The sequence below is a fragment of the Tyto alba genome, unplaced genomic scaffold, assembly GCF_018691265.1.
Source record: "Tyto alba isolate M040663 unplaced genomic scaffold, T.alba_DEE_v4.0 Super-Scaffold_6, whole genome shotgun sequence".
NCBI classification, from domain to species: Eukaryota; Metazoa; Chordata; class Aves; order Strigiformes; family Tytonidae; genus Tyto; species Tyto alba.
The window spans coordinates 55462115-55481950 of record NW_024881327.1 but is presented as its reverse complement, the minus strand read 5'-3'; the positions used below and the strand labels follow the sequence as shown (position 1 = coordinate 55481950).

Sequence of the window (19836 nt, the reverse complement as noted above, 5' to 3'; positions counted from 1 at the left end):
AGTGCCGCACCCCTAATTTTGGGGGGCACCTCCGGGGGGGGGGACGACAACGACGACACGGGCACACACGACACCCAACCCTGCACCCCCAAAGTGGGGGGGAGCACCGAGGGGGGGGGACACGACCCGCACCGCCGTACCCCCAATGCTGGGGGACCCAGCGCCTCACCCCTAATTTTGGGGTCCCCGCACAGCCCGGCTTTCCCCGCTGCCCCCCCAGCGCCGCCCCCGAGACCCCCCCCCAGGTCCACCCCATCCCCGGTCCCCCTGTGTGTCCGTCCCCCCCCCCCGCCCGCCCCCCCGCCCCCCCCCCCCCCCGCCGTGACGAGCCCGGGCCGGTCGCCAGGACCGAGCCGGGCGCTGCCCACGGCCACCCGCGCCCCGGTTCCCCCGAGATGCGGGCGGGCGGCGGCGGGGGCTCCGCGCCCCGAAAAGGGGGTCCCCAGCGACCCCCCGCCCCGCTGCCCCTCGACCCCATCGGACGGTGAGTGCCGCAGCCCCGGGAAAGGGGGGGGGGGGGGCGGAATCCCCACAACTCCCGGGGGGTCCTTCGGGGATCCCCACTCCTGGCTGCCAGCCCCTGCGCAGGGTGAGTTTTTTTTGGGGGGGGGGGGGGGTTGTGGGGGGTGCGAGTCTTTCCCAGCCCCGCAGTGCCCCCCGCTCCACTGACACCCCCAAACCCTGCGTTGGGGTATGTTGGGGTACAGCAGGGTGCCCATGGGGAGCCCCGCGGTGAGCCAAAATCTCCTCCCACCCATCGGGGTCATCCCAAACCCCTTACACCCTCCCGGCTGGGATTTTGCTAAAATGGGGGGGGGGGGGGGCGGGTTGTCCCTGTTTTCCCTGACCAAGGGGGTCCCCACATTATGGGGAGGCGAGAAGCCCCCCCTGGCAGGAGGCTCCAGCTGGGGGGGGATATAGCGTTTGGGGGGGGGGGGGGTCAGTCAAGGGGTGCTGCACAGTCCAGGGGCCCCCCCTTGTTTGTACCAGCCTTCAGGTGTACCCCCAGAAGCGCGGGGGTTTACACACGTGTGTGCAACACCCAGAACCCCCTCTCGGGGGGGGGGTCGGATGGCCCTTGGCAAAATCTGGGTGTCTCTGCCACCGCTGTCTGGGATGGCCCTGGGCGTGTCACTTAGCTCTTATGAGGAAAAACACAACCGGCTGGGCTGGGGGGCAGGGGGGAGCACCCCTTGCCCCCCAACCCACCATCTAAACGGTTTTACCGGCCCCGTGGCCACCACGTTCCCATCGATGGCCGGAGCGGTGAGCTATTTCTAACCGTGTGGCCTCACCCGTCGGGAACCTGTTCATCACCAGGTGCCAATTTCGGGGCGACTTGTAGAAATCAGGGGCTGAGGATCAAGGGGACAAACATCACAAGGTGTCCCCAGGCGGCGAGCGGGAGGTCCAGAAGCCGGCCGGGGATGTAAGACGAGCAGGTTGCGCCGCCGAGGTGACAATCCCCTCCCCGGTTGCTGTCAGCCACTTGGGTGACATGAAATGTGGCACCCTGGGGACAAATTACCTCCCCGGGGCGGCTGATGGCTCCTTGTATGGCCGAGGACTGGGTGACAGGATAAAGGGCGACAGGATAAAAATAGCCTGATCCAGCGAGGTGCTGGGCATCCCCCCCCGCCCCCAGCACAAGGGGATGGTGCATCGGGTCTTGCCCCGGTGGGTTTTGGGGCGTGGGAGATGCTGGGAGGGGGGTGTGTGGATCTGGGGGTGCTGTGGGGTGTCTGCTGGCACAGGGAGGGGGCAGGAACGGCCCCGGAGAGGCAGCACGGGGTGTCCCCGGGGCACGGGGACGTTTGTCCTTACTGCCTGCAACGGGGAGACGTCCCCGAGCGCCGGAGCCCGGCGGTTCCCCGCTGCCAGCGTGGGTCCGTCCCACCGCGAGGAGCTTCAGTGGATTTCCAGTTGATCCCCGACCCCCCCCCCCTGCCCTCCAGACCCCCACTGGATCCCCTCCGGGGCTTTTGGGGGGGCGCAGGGCGCCCCGTGTCCCGTGGCAGGGCCTCAGCTGTTGGGGGGGGGTAGCGGTTTGGGGGGGGGGGTCACTTTGGGTCCTGGGACAGACCCGGGCGGTGGTGGAAGCGGGCACGGCTCTGCCCCCAGCTCCATCCCCGGATCCCGGGGTGGGGGGTGTGTTAACGGGCGAGGGCAGCCCCGCAAGGTCAGTGAAGGCCACCGAGTGCCGGCGTTAAGCCCAGGAATGTCACCGACGCGCGGTCACACACCGCCCCGGCCCCCACGGGGAACGGCAAACGCGGCCTCCCTCAGGGGACGGGGACGCGGGGGGGCTGCACGTCCCCCTGCTCCGTCCCCAGCAAGGACACCGGGCTGCACGTCCCCTGCCCGCTCCACGTCCCCCTGCGTTTAACCAGCCCCGGCGCTCGTCCCGCCAGCCCTGCGCCCGTATCTCCCCGCCCGTGCCCACGCGCCCCTCTACACCCCTTCCCCTCCCTCCTTCCCACCCAGCTCGCTGCTGTTTTGGGGCGGATCTGTGCCCGTTTGGGGGCACTGGCGGACAAAGCAGCACCCAGAAGGCCCCGTCTGAATCCCCTTTTGGAGCTGGAGGAGGATATTGGGGAGCCCTTTGGATTGGGAGGGGAGACCTTCACGCTGAGGGGGGGTAGGACCTCCGGCATATCCTGCCTGCGGTCCCTGTTGTGCCCCCCCCCCCCCCCCATCCCCTTGTTAAACGCAGAAGCAGGGAAAAGGGCTTGGGCGGGAGAAGGATGCGGCCCCGGCGCTCAGCGATTTCAAACCCCATCAGCTGCTGGGGATTTTAAGCCTGATGTGGCTGCGGCGGGGGACTGCCAGCTCCCAGCCCTCCCAGTGCCTGGGCTTCCCTGCCCCTGTTCAAGTGTCCCCCTCGTCAGGCTCCGCTGATGAATTAGTAAATTAACCAAGGGACTGTGGGAAAGCGGGGGCTGTGACGTGTCCCTTGTCCCTGGCTCCAGCTGGGATGGGGGGGGGAGAGGGGGCATAAAGGGAAGTTTGGGGGTCCCGTCCCGCCGTGGGAGATGGGGAGGTGGTGGCTCCCCCACGTCCTGGGTAGGACCGGGGGGAAACTCCTCTGTTGGCAGCGGGCTCAACCCTGAAGGATGCTGTGTCCGGCAAAATGGAGGGTTTCTGGGTCAGCTCCTGCTTGAGCTTTGCAGGCAACACAGCCTGAATAAGAGGGGGGTTTTGGGGGGGTTCCCAGCAGAGGAGGGGAGCAGAGCTGCTGCCTCGCTGGGGGCTTTGCTCCCGCATCCCCCCGCACTCTCAGAGGCCAGAAGGACCTGAGCAGGAGCCGGGCAGGAGAAGGGGCCAGGCAGCACACCCCTCTTCTCTCCTCCATTTCATTCCTGCTCCTCGGAGCCCTGGCAAAAGCAAGCGGAGGGCACCCCACGCCGTGCTCCCGCTCCAAAACTGCCTTTTCATCCCGCCCAGCTCCATGCTCTCGTTTTCTTCTGACAGCCCCATTTACAGGCGAGGCTTCACCCGCGTGCTCGCGATCTCGTCGCGCCCCTGCAACCCCGAGTCCATCCCGCCTCCCCCGGCCTCGCCCCGCTTTCCCGCTATTTAAACCGAGCGGCCAAATTCACTCCCACGAGATTTTTTGGAAGCGCGGCACCCAAACTGAGCAGAGCATTTTGAGGCAGGAGATAGGGAGTAGACAAGCAGCCGTGGCAAAAATGGATCTCAAGGGGCCGTCCCGGTGATTCCAAGCCCGGAGCTGCCTGGCTGGGAAGCCGGTCCCCAAAACAGCCAGCTGGGGGGGTGCAGGATCCCGGCTCGGCCGCAGCTCCCCCGGCTCAGAGGCACCATCTGCCGGGAAATGTCCCAGCTCAGCCCGGTGGCTCCAGCGGGGATGGATGTGCCGGCAGAACGTGAACGAAACCCAGTCCCCCAGGCGAGCCCAGCAGCTCCTTCCCTGCAGGACAGCAGTTGCACGGGGCACGTGGCTGCGGAGGGAAGCAGAGTGGGACAGACACTGCCTGAATTCTCCAGCATCCACAACACAACCCCCCCCCCCGTGCCAGACAGACGGACTCGGCTTCGCTGCCACCGCTCAGATCCTTTTTAAGCCGCTTTTAAAACATCTGCTAAGCCCCCGCTTGCAGACAGGACGTGCTTCAAGGGCAAGCGTGCTTTTTGTTTTGTTTTGCTGGGGCAGGAGAAACTGTGCTCCTTTCTACAGCCCTTTTGAGCGTTTCTGCCCGGTGGGGAGGGCAGTTTGTTTTAAGGTCTCTCCCCGCCAGCTGGGGCAGCACGCCTTGGGTGACTGTGGTGGCCCAGAGGATGCGCAAAACTCTCCGAGTTGTAACGCGGCCGTGTGCCTGGGCAGTGGCTCTCCCACTCCTCCGACCCCAGCCCTGGCTCTCACCCCCCTTTTTTTTTTTTTTGGGGGGTGTGACACACATTTCCTACAAGGCTCAACGGCAAACGACTCACCCAGGATGCTTCAGAGGGGAGCGGCAGACCTGCTATGTGTCGTCTGTAGGGGAAAGGCCTGAATTCCCGCTCCCCCCCGTACTGGGCAGAGGGATTGGACATCTGAAGATGTAAAAGCAATTAATTGCATCCAATCCGTTCCCAGGCTGCGGGCTGAGACAACCCACGCCGTCACGCGGCGCGGGGACAGTTGCCAGATACCGATGTGTCAGGAGAAGAGTATGCGGGGCTCTGCAGCCCTGAGCCAGGTCCCCGAGTTCACAGCCTAAAGGACTATTAATACCCGTCAGCTCAGGCAGCCTGGAGTGGGACCAGATCGGATGGAAAACACAGACTTTGGGCAAGGCCTGACAATATGATGGGGCTGGGAGAGCAGCTGGGAGCCAGACAGTTCTGTCAAGTAGCCAAAAACCTGCCCGAGTGAAGCCTTTCGCGTAAGGAGACGCTGGCTGCATCGGCTCCTTCCTGCCTCCAGGATTTGCATCTCTTCCACAAGATGTAGCCAGCTCCCTGCACTCCACGTGTGCCTGCTCCCCAGCAGCGACTGTCCCGGCTCGAGGCTTCGCTGACCGCCTGATCTGAAAGTGGATTGCAGGTCTGGAAAATCATCTCTTCTCGCTTCCTGGCTACACCCCAAGAGTCTTCTCCCCGCACCCCCATGTGAAGTAAAGGCTGCTTTGTGGTGGGCTTCAGGGCCGGTGCTGGAGAAGGGGCTCAGGCTCCTGCCGCTGCGGCCCCGTCTCTCCTGCGTGCTGAGCTGAGCTCTCCGGTATCTCCTGGAGTTGTCCTGGCAGCAGGTTTTTGTGCTTTGGTCACGTATAGATCTCTGCTGGGGACTTGCTCTTATCTTGACCCATGTCGTGGTTTAGGCCTGATTGGCAGCCAACCACAATGCAGCACCTCTCTCTCCCTTCCCCTCCGGCAATGAGAAGGGACAGAGAGCCAGGCTTGGGGTTCGAGATAGGACTGGGATGGGGGAAAATCCCCCTTTATGATCATGAGCAAAAGGCAGACTCGTTAGGGGAAGAAAAAAAGAACATACATTTATTACAGACACTAACAACACATAACAGAGTAGGACAGTGAGAAGCATTGCCCCATCTTGAGAACACCTTCCCCCCACCCCTCCCTTCTTCCCGGGCTCAGCTCTGCTCCCGATATCTCTACCTCCTCCCCCAGTGGCGCAGGGGCAGGGAATGGGGGTGCAGTCAGTGCTGCCACTTCCTTCATCTTCGGTGAGGGGAGTGTCCAAAACTTGTTACCCCCTGCTCCATCGTGGTCCCCCTCTCACAGGAGACAGTCCTTCACAAACTTTCTCTGACTTGAATTCCTCCCACGGGCCGCAGTGTTCCCCACACTGCTCCGTCATGGGTCACTAACTTCCTCTGACTGGATTCCCTCCCACGGCTGCAGCCCTTCCCGAGCTGCTCCGGCGTGGGACTCCCCCGCATGCTGCAATCCTCCCAGCACTGAATTACAGCAGTGGGGCTGCCTTTTCCCATGAGACCCCGGCCTTCTTCGGGCACAGAACCTTGATCAGCCGAGCAGGAACGACAGGCTGTAAATCAATGTCTGCTCCACCGTAGATCTTCATGGGTGGCAGGGGGGGGCCGCCCTGCCGTCTCACCACAGGATACAGGGGGGTCTCTGCTCCGGCACACCTCCCCCCTCCTTTCTTCCTCCGTTCCTCCACTGACCTTGGTGTTCATGCAGCTGCAGCAACTCCTCCTCACCAGTCCCCCTGCCCGTCACCACGTCCCTTCTTAAATACGTTATCGCAGAGGCGCAGCCGATGGGCTCAATTTCCCAAACAGAAGTGGAGCTGACATGGAGCTGGGGGAGCTTCGAGAAGCTTCTCACAGGGGGCCGCCCCGATAGCCCCCTCCCCTGCCACCAAAAAACTCCACCACTCACTCAACCCAGGACAACCCAGAGCAGCACGTCTAAGAGCTAAAAGGGTAAGGACAGTTTGGGATTACTAAGCACCCTTCGGAAGAGCGAGATTCCTTGTCGTGTTCTCACACGGACACCCCTTGTTTGAAATATTCAGAATGCAATTTTACCTGCTTGTCATCCGCGTCATTTTAAACGATTGAAACCATTTTCAAGAGCGAGGCCCCGTCACGTATCCTTGGGCTACTTGCATTTGCCAGGGGCAGCTTTGTGACTCCAGCTGTGGCTGAGCACCCTACATCACACCCGCAACCAAGTCGGGAGCACAGGAAGTTTGGCAAACACCTAAACCGAGCTGGATTAAGAGGCCCACGCAGCATCCCATGGGGATTTCTTCACAGGAGCAAGGTTAGGACCTGACTCTGGCTGAAGCTCTTATGAAATGATAAGACTTTTACTTCAATCCCTTTGCATCTCCCAAATTTTGCAACAAATGAGGCAAAGTCCTGCAGCAAACAGGTCCTCCAGGTCCCCAACCCCGCTCCCGCAGCTGAGTGTCCTAACACAGAGCAGGAGATCGTGTTGGGACACCAGGACATGTCAGACAGATCAGGTTGCCCAAGCAGCCGAAACGTTTACATTCCTAAAGGTCTTAGTGCTTAATTTGCTTAATTTTACTGTCTTAACGATGCCTTTTAAGACAGCACTGCTGTAATTGCTACTGGATATTTAGCAGATGAGACTGTGGATGTGATTCCAGCCTTGTTTGCACCTAGACCTCAGCACTCAAATTTAATTTCTTATTTTCAGCTGTTGTGTTTTACAGCTGTCAGGGCAGCACACTGGGAGCAGGATAGCATTCAAGCTCTGTGTAGGCACAGTGCTCATCCTTTATAAAGCCTTTGACACAAACGATTCTTTGCCAAAAAGTCATTAAAGTCTCCACAGCAGGTGCCGGGCAGATCACCCGTGGGATGCTCCTAAACCCACAGTTAACTCTGCCAGAGTCCTGCAGTCTCACCATAAAAGCTGATCCTATCCTTCAGTTTACAACTGATTTTTCCCTTCCAGAGTACCTTGTCAGTGAAGACCTTTGGGCTGGCCTGAGAATGGCAGAACAGTCACAGATTATATAATTCAGCTGTAAATTTGATTCAGAAGTTTGGGAAATACAGCTTCCAGCTCTCCAAAATGATCCTAGCTTTTCACTTCGCCTTGCTGTGGTGGGAGTAAGGAATGCCTGTGGCCTACAGAAGTCACGGGTTGCAGGACTAGACGGCTCTAAGCAGGTTTCAAAAGCCAAGAACAGATGGAAGTCTTAACTTCTAAAGGCTTTTAGAGTTTCCAAAGACTGTGATGTGCTGGGGAGGAACCGAAACAGGTTTGGAGTCAAAGACCAGCAACCTATTTTTGTGTCAGCCCAGCTTTGTCAGAAAAATCCAGCACCAGTGAATCATTTTTGCTGGATGTATGCAAAGACTCTGCAGGATCTCAAACACGAGAAAGGCAAACGCCCAAACAACTTCAAAGCAGCACAGCCGGACAGATCTGCACGGCAGCCAGTCCACCGGCGCTGCTCAGCCCACTCCCCGTCTGCTAAAAAAGCAGCTGAGTGGGTGCCTGCTGTCTGCCACATTCGCAGCAAGACGCAGCTCTTTCAGCAGCTCCGAAATATGTTCCAGCACACAAGCAAACGGTGTGGTTTTGGGCAAAGCTGATCACAGGCCTGCTTTATACCCTGCGTGCTTCGGGGGGCAGTCAGTGCGATGCAGCAGCGGCGTTTCTGGCCGTCTCCGTGGTTAGGTTTGGCATCCACTTTGGTATTTTCAGGAAATAATGTGGCAGCTCTGAAAGGCATCATCTGTCTCCTCAGAGAGAAGCCTGTGACTGCACGGTCAAGAGCAAAGGTGCTGCACGGGCAAGAGCACGGGGGGAGCCTGGAGCAACAGGAGCTCCCTGCGCCGAACTTTCAGCGGGGCCACCCAAGGCGACAGAGCTTTTTAAACTCTCCTTTTCAGGTCAGCACCGGTAGTGAACGGGGGAGGGCTGCCCTGGGGGGACACCGAGTCACTGTGCCCCCAGGGAAGCAGGCTGGGTGGAGGTACCAGGTGTCGAGGCCATCGCTCCAACCCGCAGCAGGGACAGCCCTTGTCAGTCCGCGCCTCAGAAGCCTCGTGCCCCGTGCTGGTTGTCGCTGGAAAAAGCCGGGCAGCCACTGGTTCCCAGTCAAGCCCAGGACACCTCGAAGGCGGGGGGGAAGCTCAGCCGAGTGGCCACACGTTCAACGGGGGCTGTGCACGAGGCCGAACGGACCCTGGGGAAACCACGAGGTGGGAGCCACTCGAGGATAATTCCAGCAAGTCATAGCGCTGCTGAGGGAGGCTCAGGGAGAGGAATCGCAGCCCGGTTTTGGTTGGAAGGGACCGTAAATATCATATAGTTCCATCCCACCACACCATAGGCGGGGACGCCTCAGGGAGCTCAAAGCTCCATCCAACCTGCCTTGAACCCTCCCAGAAAGCAGGAATAGGACAACAGCGCAGTGCCCTCATGTCTCCAATTTCTAGATGCAGCGACAGGCTGGGGAGGAAGGACAAGCACGGTCACCCCGGAGCAGCGCCGGCTCTGGGGCGAAGCACAGCCTATCAGGCGCACCTCTGCACCTGGCAGAGGAATAAGAAGAAAACAAGAAGCAGGATAAAAGACTGAGGAGAGAAACGGGGAGGGAAACGGTGCAAAAAGACGGAAATAATAACGACGCACTAAACGGGCCGCACAGACACCACACGCAAACCCACTAACCCCGCCACTGTGAGGCGGCGGGCCCCGCGGCGGCGCTTATATAAGGGGGAAAAAAATCCCAGCATGCTTAGCGGTAACCCGCCCACACGACACGCATGCGCATTTCTCCCCAAGGGCAGACCGGGCGACTGCGCATGCGCTGTGGGGGCACCGTGCCCATACCGAGGGACTCGACCCTCCGCGGCTTCGCGGGGCTTGGTGCGCCTGCGCGGCGCGCCGCCGCCCGCCCCCCCCTGTTCTGCGCATGCGCTCCGCGTGCCGCCGGCGGCGGCGCTCCGCCCCTGTCTCACTGCGCGCAGGTGCAGCGCCCGTTGTCTCCCTCCGCGGGGCTGCAGCTCCGCCGTCGCGGGCCCGGCGCGACGAGAACTGCGCCGGGGGTTTGGGGTGGGTGGGAAAGCGTCGGCGGATAACGGAGCGGAGGGCGGTTGCGAGCCGGATTTAACGGAGTGAAGGAGGTAGGAGCTCGGCGCCCGCGGGGGCTGAGGGGGGACGGGGACGCGCACAAGATGGCGGCGTGTGGGGACGGCCCCCGCCGTCAGCCCTCGCCCCCCTCGGTGCGGGCTGCCCGCGGCGTAACGGGCTTCCCCCCGGCCTTGCCGCGAATTCCCCGCCGCGCAGCCGGCTGCTAACGGCGTGCGGCGGCGCGTTTGGGCTTGGGCTGCCCCTCCTTTATATCTTTATTTCGCTACCGAGGCCGTTCGGCGCGGTACGGAGCAGCCTGCCCGCCGCTGCCACGGGCATGCCCTGCCCCAGCCCCCCGGCGTCTTTTCTGGCTGGGTTTTCTTGCAATGTGAGAAGCGGATGAAAAAGGCGCTTATAAACAGCGATGGCATAACGTCTGTCTGCATTGCAGCCGGAGTCTTGGCATGCCGGCAGCGTGCGTATTGATTTAACGAGTTTGATAGCGCAACGTGCGTTTACCCAATCTCAGCTTTTACGCGTTAAGTTGGGGAAAGGCACCATTTGCTTTCTGGTTCTTACCGTGCCTTCTGTCTCTGTCCACCTGCGTTTCAGTGAGAGCTCAGACCTTTAATCCGTAAATTTAGCAGGTTACGTTGGAACAAATCTATCTGGCGGTTTGGGAGTAGTGGTTTTGGCTTTAAAACTGACTGATGAATGAAGTAATGTTCTCCCTGGTTAGCCGGTGAGATCGGTTTTCATCGCTGTATCTTCAAAAGCTGAGAGCATACATGTGTCTTCTGGCACCTCATACTTGTATGTCGGGGTTAAAAAGGTAGCTTTCCCATTTCTCGACTTTGGAGATGGTAGTAATGGATCTGGATTAGTCAAAATAACTGAAACAGAAAAAAAAAAAAATTATTTTCACCCAAGGCAAAGTGTTTGTCCTGTAGCATAATCTGGTTCATAGTGCTTACCCAGAAACCTTGCATTTTTGGATATTTGACTTTTTTTTGCCACTTAGACACATACTGCTTTAGTATTTTTGCTCAGCTACAATTATTTTAATGCTGTAATATAACATACGTGGTTAATTTTTTTTTTTTTTCTGTAGGATGATTTTGAGAAGTACTTAACTGATTAAAATGTACTGTGCTTTTTGAAAAAACCCCACAATCATCCGTCCTGGTTTATAGCCCAGAATTGATGTTGAAATGTGTGTTCAGTTTTGGGTTATGCTCTTCTCTCTGGTATGCAATCATTCACTAGACATTTAAAATACTAAATTATAACTGTACTGTGAGGTCTTCAAGAGAGTGGATATAAAACTGAGGTAAATATTTTCCCTATTGAGAAGGCACTCTTCAAGGACGAGAAGTATCTTTAATTGCATTTTTTTCCTGATTTAAAAAAAAAAAAATCATCTGCCAGAACTAACAGAGCAATCACGCTGGCTTGAAGGGTGGAGGACATGCGGGACTAGACTGATCTCTGCTTCTCCAGCTTCTATGACAACTGGTTTAACTGAGGGATGTTTATCCAGGGGTGGGGTTTCAAGTGGTTACAAAACTTGCTGCTCCCTCCTATACTGCTGGTTTCCTTTTCTTCCCCTCTTCTGTTTCCCAAGTGTCTTGCAGTTTGGTTTTGGGGCCGAGCTCAGTGGAAGCTCAGCTGTGCTCGTGTGTTAGTCCTTACTAAACAAGGGGCTCTTTTGTGTATGAAACAGGAAGAACATTGAGGCCTTTTTTTTCAGTGTTTCATATTTGAAGGTAAATAAAATGTTTTCTTATTTCTTTACCATCAAGTTAAATATTCTGAATGGAGTTTGGGGGGTTTTTAGTAAGTTTTAGGCAGAAGTATTAGCGTTTACTCTTTGTCTATGATGCTCTTGGGCACATCCACACGTCAGGCATGCAGAGCTCCGTCTGCCTCAGAGCTGTTGCATGTATATAAATGTACTTATGAAACAGCACGCAGGGTTTGTATTGCTGTAAAATTTGACCTGGAAGGTGAAAATTGAAAAAGGCCGGTAGATATCTGCTGCTAATATTCCATGAAGGTGCTAAAAAGCCTTTTTTTGTCTTGTTTTAAGAATTACTTGCTGAAAGACTTGTGCTGGTGTGTTGTTTTTTTTTGGTTTTTTTTTTTTTTTTTTTTTTTGGTGCCTGTGCATAAACTCAATGTGTTGAACCCCGTGGATGCTGGAATGGAGTCTTTCTGCAGTATTTCAGTGAATTGTGTTACTGAGCGGTACTGGCCCTGACGGGGATGGAGTTAACTGTCTTCCCAGCAGCCTGAGCTGTGTTTTGGATTTGTGGCTAAACCAGTGTTGGTCACCACCGGTGTTTTGGCGGTTGCTGAACAGTGCTTGCACAGTCCCAAGGCTTTTTCCCTTGCACCCCTGAGAGCAGGCTGGGGTGGGCGAGAGACTGGAAGGGTACACAGTTGTGACCCGCGTTGGCTAAAGGGATATTCTGTACCATGTAAGGTCCTGCTTGACAGTAAAAACTAGGGTAGAGAAAGAAGAAAAAGGTGCTTTTGGCTTCCAGGGTGGCCATTGCTTGGCTGGGCACTGGTCTGCCTGTGGGAGGCGGTGAGTAATAATTGCCTTTGCTTTACTTTTTTTTTTTTTTTTTTTTTTTTTCCCCTTCACCTGTTTGATTGGCTTTATCTTAACCCATGAGTTTTCTCAAGGTTGTGCTTCCCTTTCTCCCCCCGTCCTGCGGGGCTGGGGAGCGGGGGTGAGCGAGCGGCTCTGTGGGTGTGTGGGGGTCACCCAGCACAGCCCTTTTTGGAGCTCAGCGAGGGGGATCGAGATGCGGCCACAGATGTGATCGGAGTGTGCTAGACTGAATTTATTGCTGTTTAGCCCCCACTTAGTAGGGCTTTGAAATGGCAGCTTCCAGCCTTTGCTGTGTTGCTTTGTTTTGCCTGGGAAACCTATGATAAAAGCGTTGCTTTGAGCCTGGTATTTGGCCTCTGCGTTGCTGTAATCCCTGTACGCTGGGAACCGTCCCCTGGAGACAAACAGCAATTACACCTTCCTCCTCTTCTCCTCGGGGACAGATCCTGCTAACCCTGTTGCAGTGGCCCCTCGGCTTCTGCAAGCAACATCTTGGCATAACCGAAACGTTCATGCTGGTGTGTACTATGAACCTGGTTTTGATTTTGACTGTAATGGTAATAATGGTGCCTTCTTGCCGTGAGTGCCCAGTGCACGCTGCCACCTCATCAGACTCTGAATCCACTGATCCAAATTCAGAATGTGGTGGATCCTCCAGTAACCACCCAGCTGGGGATGGCAGACAGCAACGTGCCCAGTGGCAATGGTGTGGGGGGGAGTTTGGGCATAAGCTTAAAGCGGTTTTCACCTCTGGCCTGGGAGTTTTTGCCTGAGCGGGCATGCAATCCTGCTGAAATGGCAGCTCACCTGAAGGAGGTCTTGGCCAAAAAGAGACAATGGCTTCTAGTGCTGAGCTGGGACCTGGCCTGTGCTCACCAGTCCTATGTTCAGCACCCTCAAAGGGCGCTGGAGAGTCCCTGGATCTAAGGATAATACAAATGGACACTGTGGCTAAACCAGACTCAATTCAGGCATCTCCCCTCGAGGATGAGGTATCACCTCAGTAGGCTGTGGTGGGAAGTGGACCACCTTCTCTGTTACCTGAGGGAGGTGGTGGAGGTGAGCAACAACCAGGCCTCCAGAGATCCGGATGACGTCCAGAGGTCACTGAGCACACTGGTGTCCTCCAGCGGCGCCTGGGTGACGGTGGGCTGGCTGGACCCGAAGGCTATGGAGAAATCATCCTGTCGGTTCCAGTGGCTGGAAGTGAATCTCCTCCTCGCTCCTACGGGCTGCTGTCTGATCTGTTCAGGGTGCTGCACAGAGTCAGCCTTTCCCAGCTGAGGGGAAAGGGACCCGCGGGCACACACGCCACATGCCGCCCACTGGTTCCTTCTGTGCGGCTGTGGGGAGCATGTGAGGAAGTGGGGTGGTGCGGCATCTCGGACCTAGGTCCCACCTGTTTGAACTGTGCTAAAAAAGCCAAAAAGGGTCCATCCAGGAGGATTACTGCTCCAGGTGCTGTCAAGCAATTTCCCAGATGCCATAGAAAATCTGAGGATGTCTCTCCTGATTTTGATGAAGGGACGTCTGGTCTGCTGTGGCAGGAGTCATATAATGACCAGGAGCAGTGTGTTGGGTTGGTGTGTGGCGGGGTTTTTGGTAGTGGGGGAGAGGGCTACAGCAGTGGCCCCCTGTGAGAAGCTTCTCGAAAGCTCCCCCAGCTCCAAGTCAGACCCAGGGCCGAGCCAATTAGCAACAGTGGCTGCACCTCTAATAATGGATTTCAGAAGGGAAACCTGGAAGGAGGAGTTGGAGTTATGAGGGAGACACCTCTGTGGACGCTGAGTGGAAGAAAGGAGGAGGAAGGAGAGCAGCATAGACCCCCCCTGCAGCCCGTGGTGAGAGGGCAGGCTGTGCCCTGCGGCCCGTGGAGGTCACCGGTGGAGCAGGTGCCCACCCGCAGCCCGTGGAGGACCCCACACTGGAGCAGGGGAGGAGTGTGAGGAGTCCTCCCCCTGAGGAGGAAGGAGCAGCAGAAACAAGGGGTGATGAGCTGACTGCAACCCCCATGCCCTGCACCGCTGCGGGGGAGGAGGGAGAGAAATCAGGAGCAAAGAGGGGAGATGTTTTTAAGGTGTGGTTATACTTCTTGCTGTCCTACACTGATTATTGATGTTCTTTTTCTTCCACACCTCCTTTCCCTCACCACCCCCCCCCCCAAAAAAAAGGACTATCATGGTTTAAACCCAGCCAGCATCCATAGAGGGGTAAAGGGAGACTCATAGGTTGAGATAAAAACAGTTTTATAATTGAAATAAAATAAAGCAGTAACAACAATAAAAAGTAGAAATGGGTGATGCACAATGTGATTGCTCACTACCAGTCACCTGATACCTGCCTCTTCCCAGCCAGTGATCCTGGAGAAACCAAGATCCCAAAACCATAATCCTGGAAGTGAGATAGAACATCCCTGGCCATCCCTCGTTTCTATATTGGGATGTTACATGCTGTGGAATATTTATTTCACTGCCCAGTTTGGGGCCGGTGCTCTGGCCGTGCTCCCTCCCAGCTTCTCATACACCTGCACAGGGGCAGGACACGGGGATGTGGAGAGTCCTTGATCTCTCAACAACAACTGAAAACATCAGTGTGTTATCAGCATTCTTCTCATGCCAAATCCCATACTGAACCCAAAGCACAGCATTATTCCTGCTGCTAAGAAGAAAAACTAACTCTGTTCCAGCCCAAACCAGGACAAGTGGGGGACCCTGCCTGTGGCCAGGCAGAGGAAGGGGACAATGGGCTCGACTGAACCATGTGGATTTGATGGACCCATGGGAGCACGAGGCTGTGGTAGACCCCGGTGTGCAGTGTGCCCCACTGCCATCAGGGTGTGGGAAGTGTTTGAGAAAGGAAAAGAATAATCCAGATCTTTCCGAAGGCTGGTTTTGCCATAAACCAAAGCAAGATCAAGGGACCTGCAAAAGAGATCCGGTTCTTGGGACTGGAGTGGAAAGATGGACATTGTCACATGCCGGTGGATATGGTCAATAATAGAACAGTCGCGTCCCCACCAGCTAATAAAAAAGGAAGAGCAGCTTTCCTGGGTGTTACGGGTTTCTGGAGAATGTGTGCTTGGGTTGCAGTCGGCTTGTGAGCTCAAAAGAAGAGCTATTTCAAGGGGTACCTTGCAGCGAGCCTTCACGAGTTCCAGCGGGAGATAGTCGGTGCGGTGGCCCTTGGGCTGCGAGGAGGAGCGAGCACAGAAACCCCTGGGGAGACCCCAGGCCACCTCCGGGCTTTGGGAATGTCTCAGTGGATTGTGTTGTGTTGCTGTGGGATGGAGCGCGGTGCTGTGTTCGGATGCGTGGCTAAACCCGTGGAGGTGAGCACCGATGGTTTGGCTCCTGCTGGGCAGTGCTTGCACAGCATCAAGGCTTTCTTCCCTGTCCCGTCCCGTCCCCCCCCCCCCGCCAAATCATGTAGGCAGGGAGGGGACACAGCTGGGACAGCCACCCGAACCAGCCAAAGAGCTGTTCCATACGGCGTAACGTCACGCTTGGCAATAAAAACTGGAGTAGAGGAAGAAGAAAAAGGTGTTTTTTTGCTTTCAAGGTTGTGTCTTTTGAGCCTGGCTGAGCATCTGCCTGCCTGTGGGAGGAGGTTAGTGATTGCCTTTGCTTTGCTCCTGGTTGTTTCCCTCCTTCTGGGGCAGGGTCTAAAGATCTGCTAGACTGTCTTTATTTTAAGCCATGGGTTTTCTTGCTTTTGCTCTTTATATTCTCCCCCTGTCCTGCAAGGGTGGGGAGGTGGTGGGGAGCAAGTGAGCAGCTGTGTGAGTGCTCAGCCACTGGCTGAGATCAGCCCACCACGTAAGTATATATCCTATTTTGTTTACACTTAGGAAACTTTAGCTTCTGTTAATTTTTTCTAGGTACTTTCATATTTGAGATAGCTATGTAATGGTTTCTGTCAGTGTCTTACTAATGCCCAACAACGCTAATTTTATGTTTAGCTCATGCAGTTGCTCATTTTGTGCATCAGCTTTATGTAATCAGTTCATATACGCGCAACTATAGAGCTCAGTTCTGATTTTCACTAGAGTTGGCAGTGGGCAGTACTTGGGGGGGGCAGTCGCTTTGAATTGGGATGCTCTGAGTGACCTGCCCAGTGATGGCTGTGTAGTTTTGAAGGTCAGAAATGGTGCAGTTATTCTCTGTCGCTGAATTAATTCAGCCTGAGCAGCAAGAACAAGTATTACTGACTGCAAGGAGGGTGAGCATTCTGTGGTTGCTTTTGTAGCCAGACAGTGATAAACATCTTAGTTAACAGCCATTTAACACTCATCTGCTCCAGCTCTAGGCCTTTTTTTTCCCCAGTATTGTCAAAAAGCAAAATACAGAGGCAGGAGTGAATTACAAATTAGCACTTCAGATTTCTGCAGTCCTGTTTGTGAATTTGTTCTGTTAGTTGATTTTGCTTTGGGGGGGGGGGTGTGCTTATTGGGTGTGCAGTAGGATGCATGTAATAAAACTGTATTTGTTTCAAGTGAGAGTGGTCTGTTGAGTAAGTTTTTGTAGGTTTGAAGGAAAGCAATGAACAAATAATCTGGTTTGATTTTAAGGCTGTCATAATGCGTGTTTGGTATTTCTAGGAAAGAAGTTTGACTCGTATGAAACTTGAATTTCTCATATTTGGTGTCTGAAATGTACGTTGCTTCTTTTGCTGTAGTAGGACCAGCAGTGGTGGAGGAGTCTGGTTTAGATGCAGTTTGTTCAGTGCTTAATGTCCTACTGAGCTGGACTTTGGGGGAGATCAAGGTGTTTTGGTAATGGCTTGCTTTAGTTTATTTTCCTTCTGTTGCTATCTTGTTACTAACCTGTGCTGGGGTGGAGTTAACTCTCCTTGCTAAACCAGTGTTGGTCACACACAGGTGCTTTGGCTGCTGCTGGCCAGTGCTTGCAGGCTTTCTCTTCTTCCTGCCCTGGGCCAGAGGCTGGGAAGGGGCACAGCTGGAACAACCGACCTGAACTGGCCAAAGGGATGTTCCCTGCCACGTAATGTCACGCTCAGTGGTATAAGTGGGGTGGAGGAAGAAAAAGGAGGGTTTTGGCTTCCAAGGTGTCGGTTGCTTGGAGCCCAGCTGGGCACTGCTCTGCCTGTGGGAGGTGGTGAGTGATAAGCTTTGCTTGGCTCCCCCATTTCATTTTCCATACTGTCTCTATCTCATCCCATGAGCTTCATCACTTTTCCTCTCCCTGTCCCACCAGGACAGAAGTGAGTGGTTGGGTGGGTGCTTGGCTGCTGGCTGGGGTCAGCCCTCTGCACGTTTAAAGTCACCTTGCTGTCCCTGCAAATGGTGTGATCCTTCTGGGGTTCCTAGGTTGGCTGTTGCTCTGTCTTTGTGGCCCAAGGTTGGGGGTGAATATTTGCTATTGGTCTCAGCAGTACGCATAGGTTCCCAAAGTGTCATTGTATTGAAATGATATTTTTGACTGTTCTGTAATTAGCACATAGCCAGAAAATTCAATACCATTATAGAGACAAATCAGCAGAAAATTAGCCTTTTGATGACCGTGCAAGCCTTTATCTTACATAAAGCCTCCTCTTGTGACTAGAGAAAGCAGCTTCCACATTCTTATAAGGTTTCACTGCCAGACCTGTAGCTTAAGCCCTGTTTTTTTGTTTTTTTGTTTTTTTTTTTTTTATCTGATTGATTTTTGTATTGCACTGCTGACGTAAAGGTGATTCTGTGGTTGATAAACAGCTGACCACTGAAATAATACGGCTTCAAGGTACCACTTTTTTTCACCTTCAGTGCTTAAAAGCTTGAACTCGGCGGTGCATTTCCCTTTTTCTACTTGCAGGACTTCTCATATTTGCTTCGGATCTGCTGGTACCTACTGCTTTTGACTCCTTCTGTACCTCTGAAAGGAGTTTTCTACATAGTTTTATTAGCTTGCCTTCAGGAGATTTAGTGAATTGTCAGCTTTGTTAACACTCTCGGGGAGGTCATTTTGGTTAGGTTGCTTTAGCTTTGTACAAAGAGACGCTGCAATCAGGCTAAGGAAAGTTTAAAAAAGCAAAACATTTATTTATTGCTAAACATCAACTAAGGCTGGTAGGATTTAGCAGACTGCTAGTCTAAACATTATGCTCGTTGCTCTCAGTGTTTGGTGTTTGCTGACCAGATGGGCACTGGGAGGAGAAGGCCTTGCTGCTCCCTGAAATGGCTCCTCAGTGTTGTTAGGTTTCTGTCATCCACTGATGTCATCCATCTATCAACACCGCCTCCCTGTTTTGTGTGGTGTTTTTTGTTTTTGTTTTTTTTTTTTTTTTTTTAATAATGTTTTTTTTTCACCATTCTCAGTTGGTGTTTTTCCTATGGAATCCTTGAGCTGCAAATGACACTTGTTTGTCTCTGCCTGTAATCTGCCCCCACCCCCTGCCTTTTTTTTTTTTTTTTTTTTTAACTCTCTGCAGACTTTATCAGGACTCTTTCCTACAGCTGGAGGAGTTTTTTCAGCAGCCTGGCCAAGGTTATGCATCTGGGCTGCACCAGAGGTGGACCTTGGGTCGTTGAAACACAGGCAGCTGGACTTCTGGAGGGGGAGGAAGGTTACCGTGAGAGAGGGTAAAAGCTTACTCTACCCGTATCCTCAAACCAGGGAAGGTGGAAGATCATCTTGTACTTGCCACGTGGGCAAACGTTGTCCTAAAGGCCCTCCAGTGCATAAGCAGGTAGACAGAACTTTTCATTTTTCTGTCCGTGTTGGGAAGCTTTGCAAAATGGACTGACGAAGTTGAAGGTGTAGCAAGAAAAGGGTATAATTGGTTTTTTCTGTGCTCCTCTGAAATGTTACGTTTCAAGAGCCACCTTTTCCAGAAGCCAGGAGAGGACGGTGATCTTTGGGGAGTTCCACCTATTTTTCATTCATTGATGAAGCATCAACAAGGTGCTTGGTCACTGCTGTAACATTAGTCGGGATGTCACTGCACCAGAAAAAGCAGTCTAGGGGACCAGAGGCACACCCCAAACAAAGCTGCTTTTGAAGAGGACGGTGAGAATCTAGCCTCAAATGTCCAGACCCTTGTTTCCTTAGTCTTGGCATCACTTTATCTTTCAACTGTCGTTTCCAGCGTTTCTGTTGAAAAGGTCAGTCATGAGACTGTGCTGCTGAAGGCTTCGTTGCAGGCTTGCTGCTGTTCACCACTTCGCTGGCTGTCGGAAGAGAATTTGAGCATACGACTCCGACCAGGAAGTATGCAGTTTAAACGTTTGGCCTCTGTTGCCTTCCACTTCAGATGTAGATAGGGCTGTGGGAAACTAGTGTCTTAGATGTGCTCAAATATATTTGCGTTATTGTGGATCTGAGTAAAGTCCTCGGTGTTTGGCTGCAGATAGGTTTCAGAGTCGTTAAGGGCTATACAGCACAAATACGGATGTCTTAAACCTTGGCTTTAAGGTTACTTGTCCTTAGCTTTTGAATCCTTTTGTGCACGAGCATTTTGATCACAGAAATCACAAAATTCTCTTTGGTATTCCTTCAATTATTAATATTGATGGAGAACCTAGCAGTTTTAGTTTGAGAGAGAAATTCCTAATATCTGTTCTCTTATTTTCCTGCCCCAGGAAAGTCGTTACAAATGCTGGTGCCACATCTCTTCTGTGTACCTGAAGAGACTGGCTTTGGTGTGAGTCTGCCAACACCACAGTGGCTGAGAAA

At 54.2% G+C, this 19836-nt stretch overlaps 1 protein-coding gene across 1 annotated transcript in view; it reads left to right on the top strand.

Annotated features, from left to right (window-relative positions):
* Nucleotides 1–366: 366 nt before the first annotated feature.
* ZNF638 (zinc finger protein 638) overlaps nt 367–19836 on the top strand; it is a 66092-nt gene continuing 46622 nt past the window's right edge. The window contains exon 1 of the mRNA XM_042807718.1: nt 367–484. Coding sequence (XP_042663652.1) covers nt 396–484 — 89 coding nt within the window. The 5' untranslated portion in view covers nt 367–395. The remainder of the gene's footprint in view (nt 485–19836) is intronic.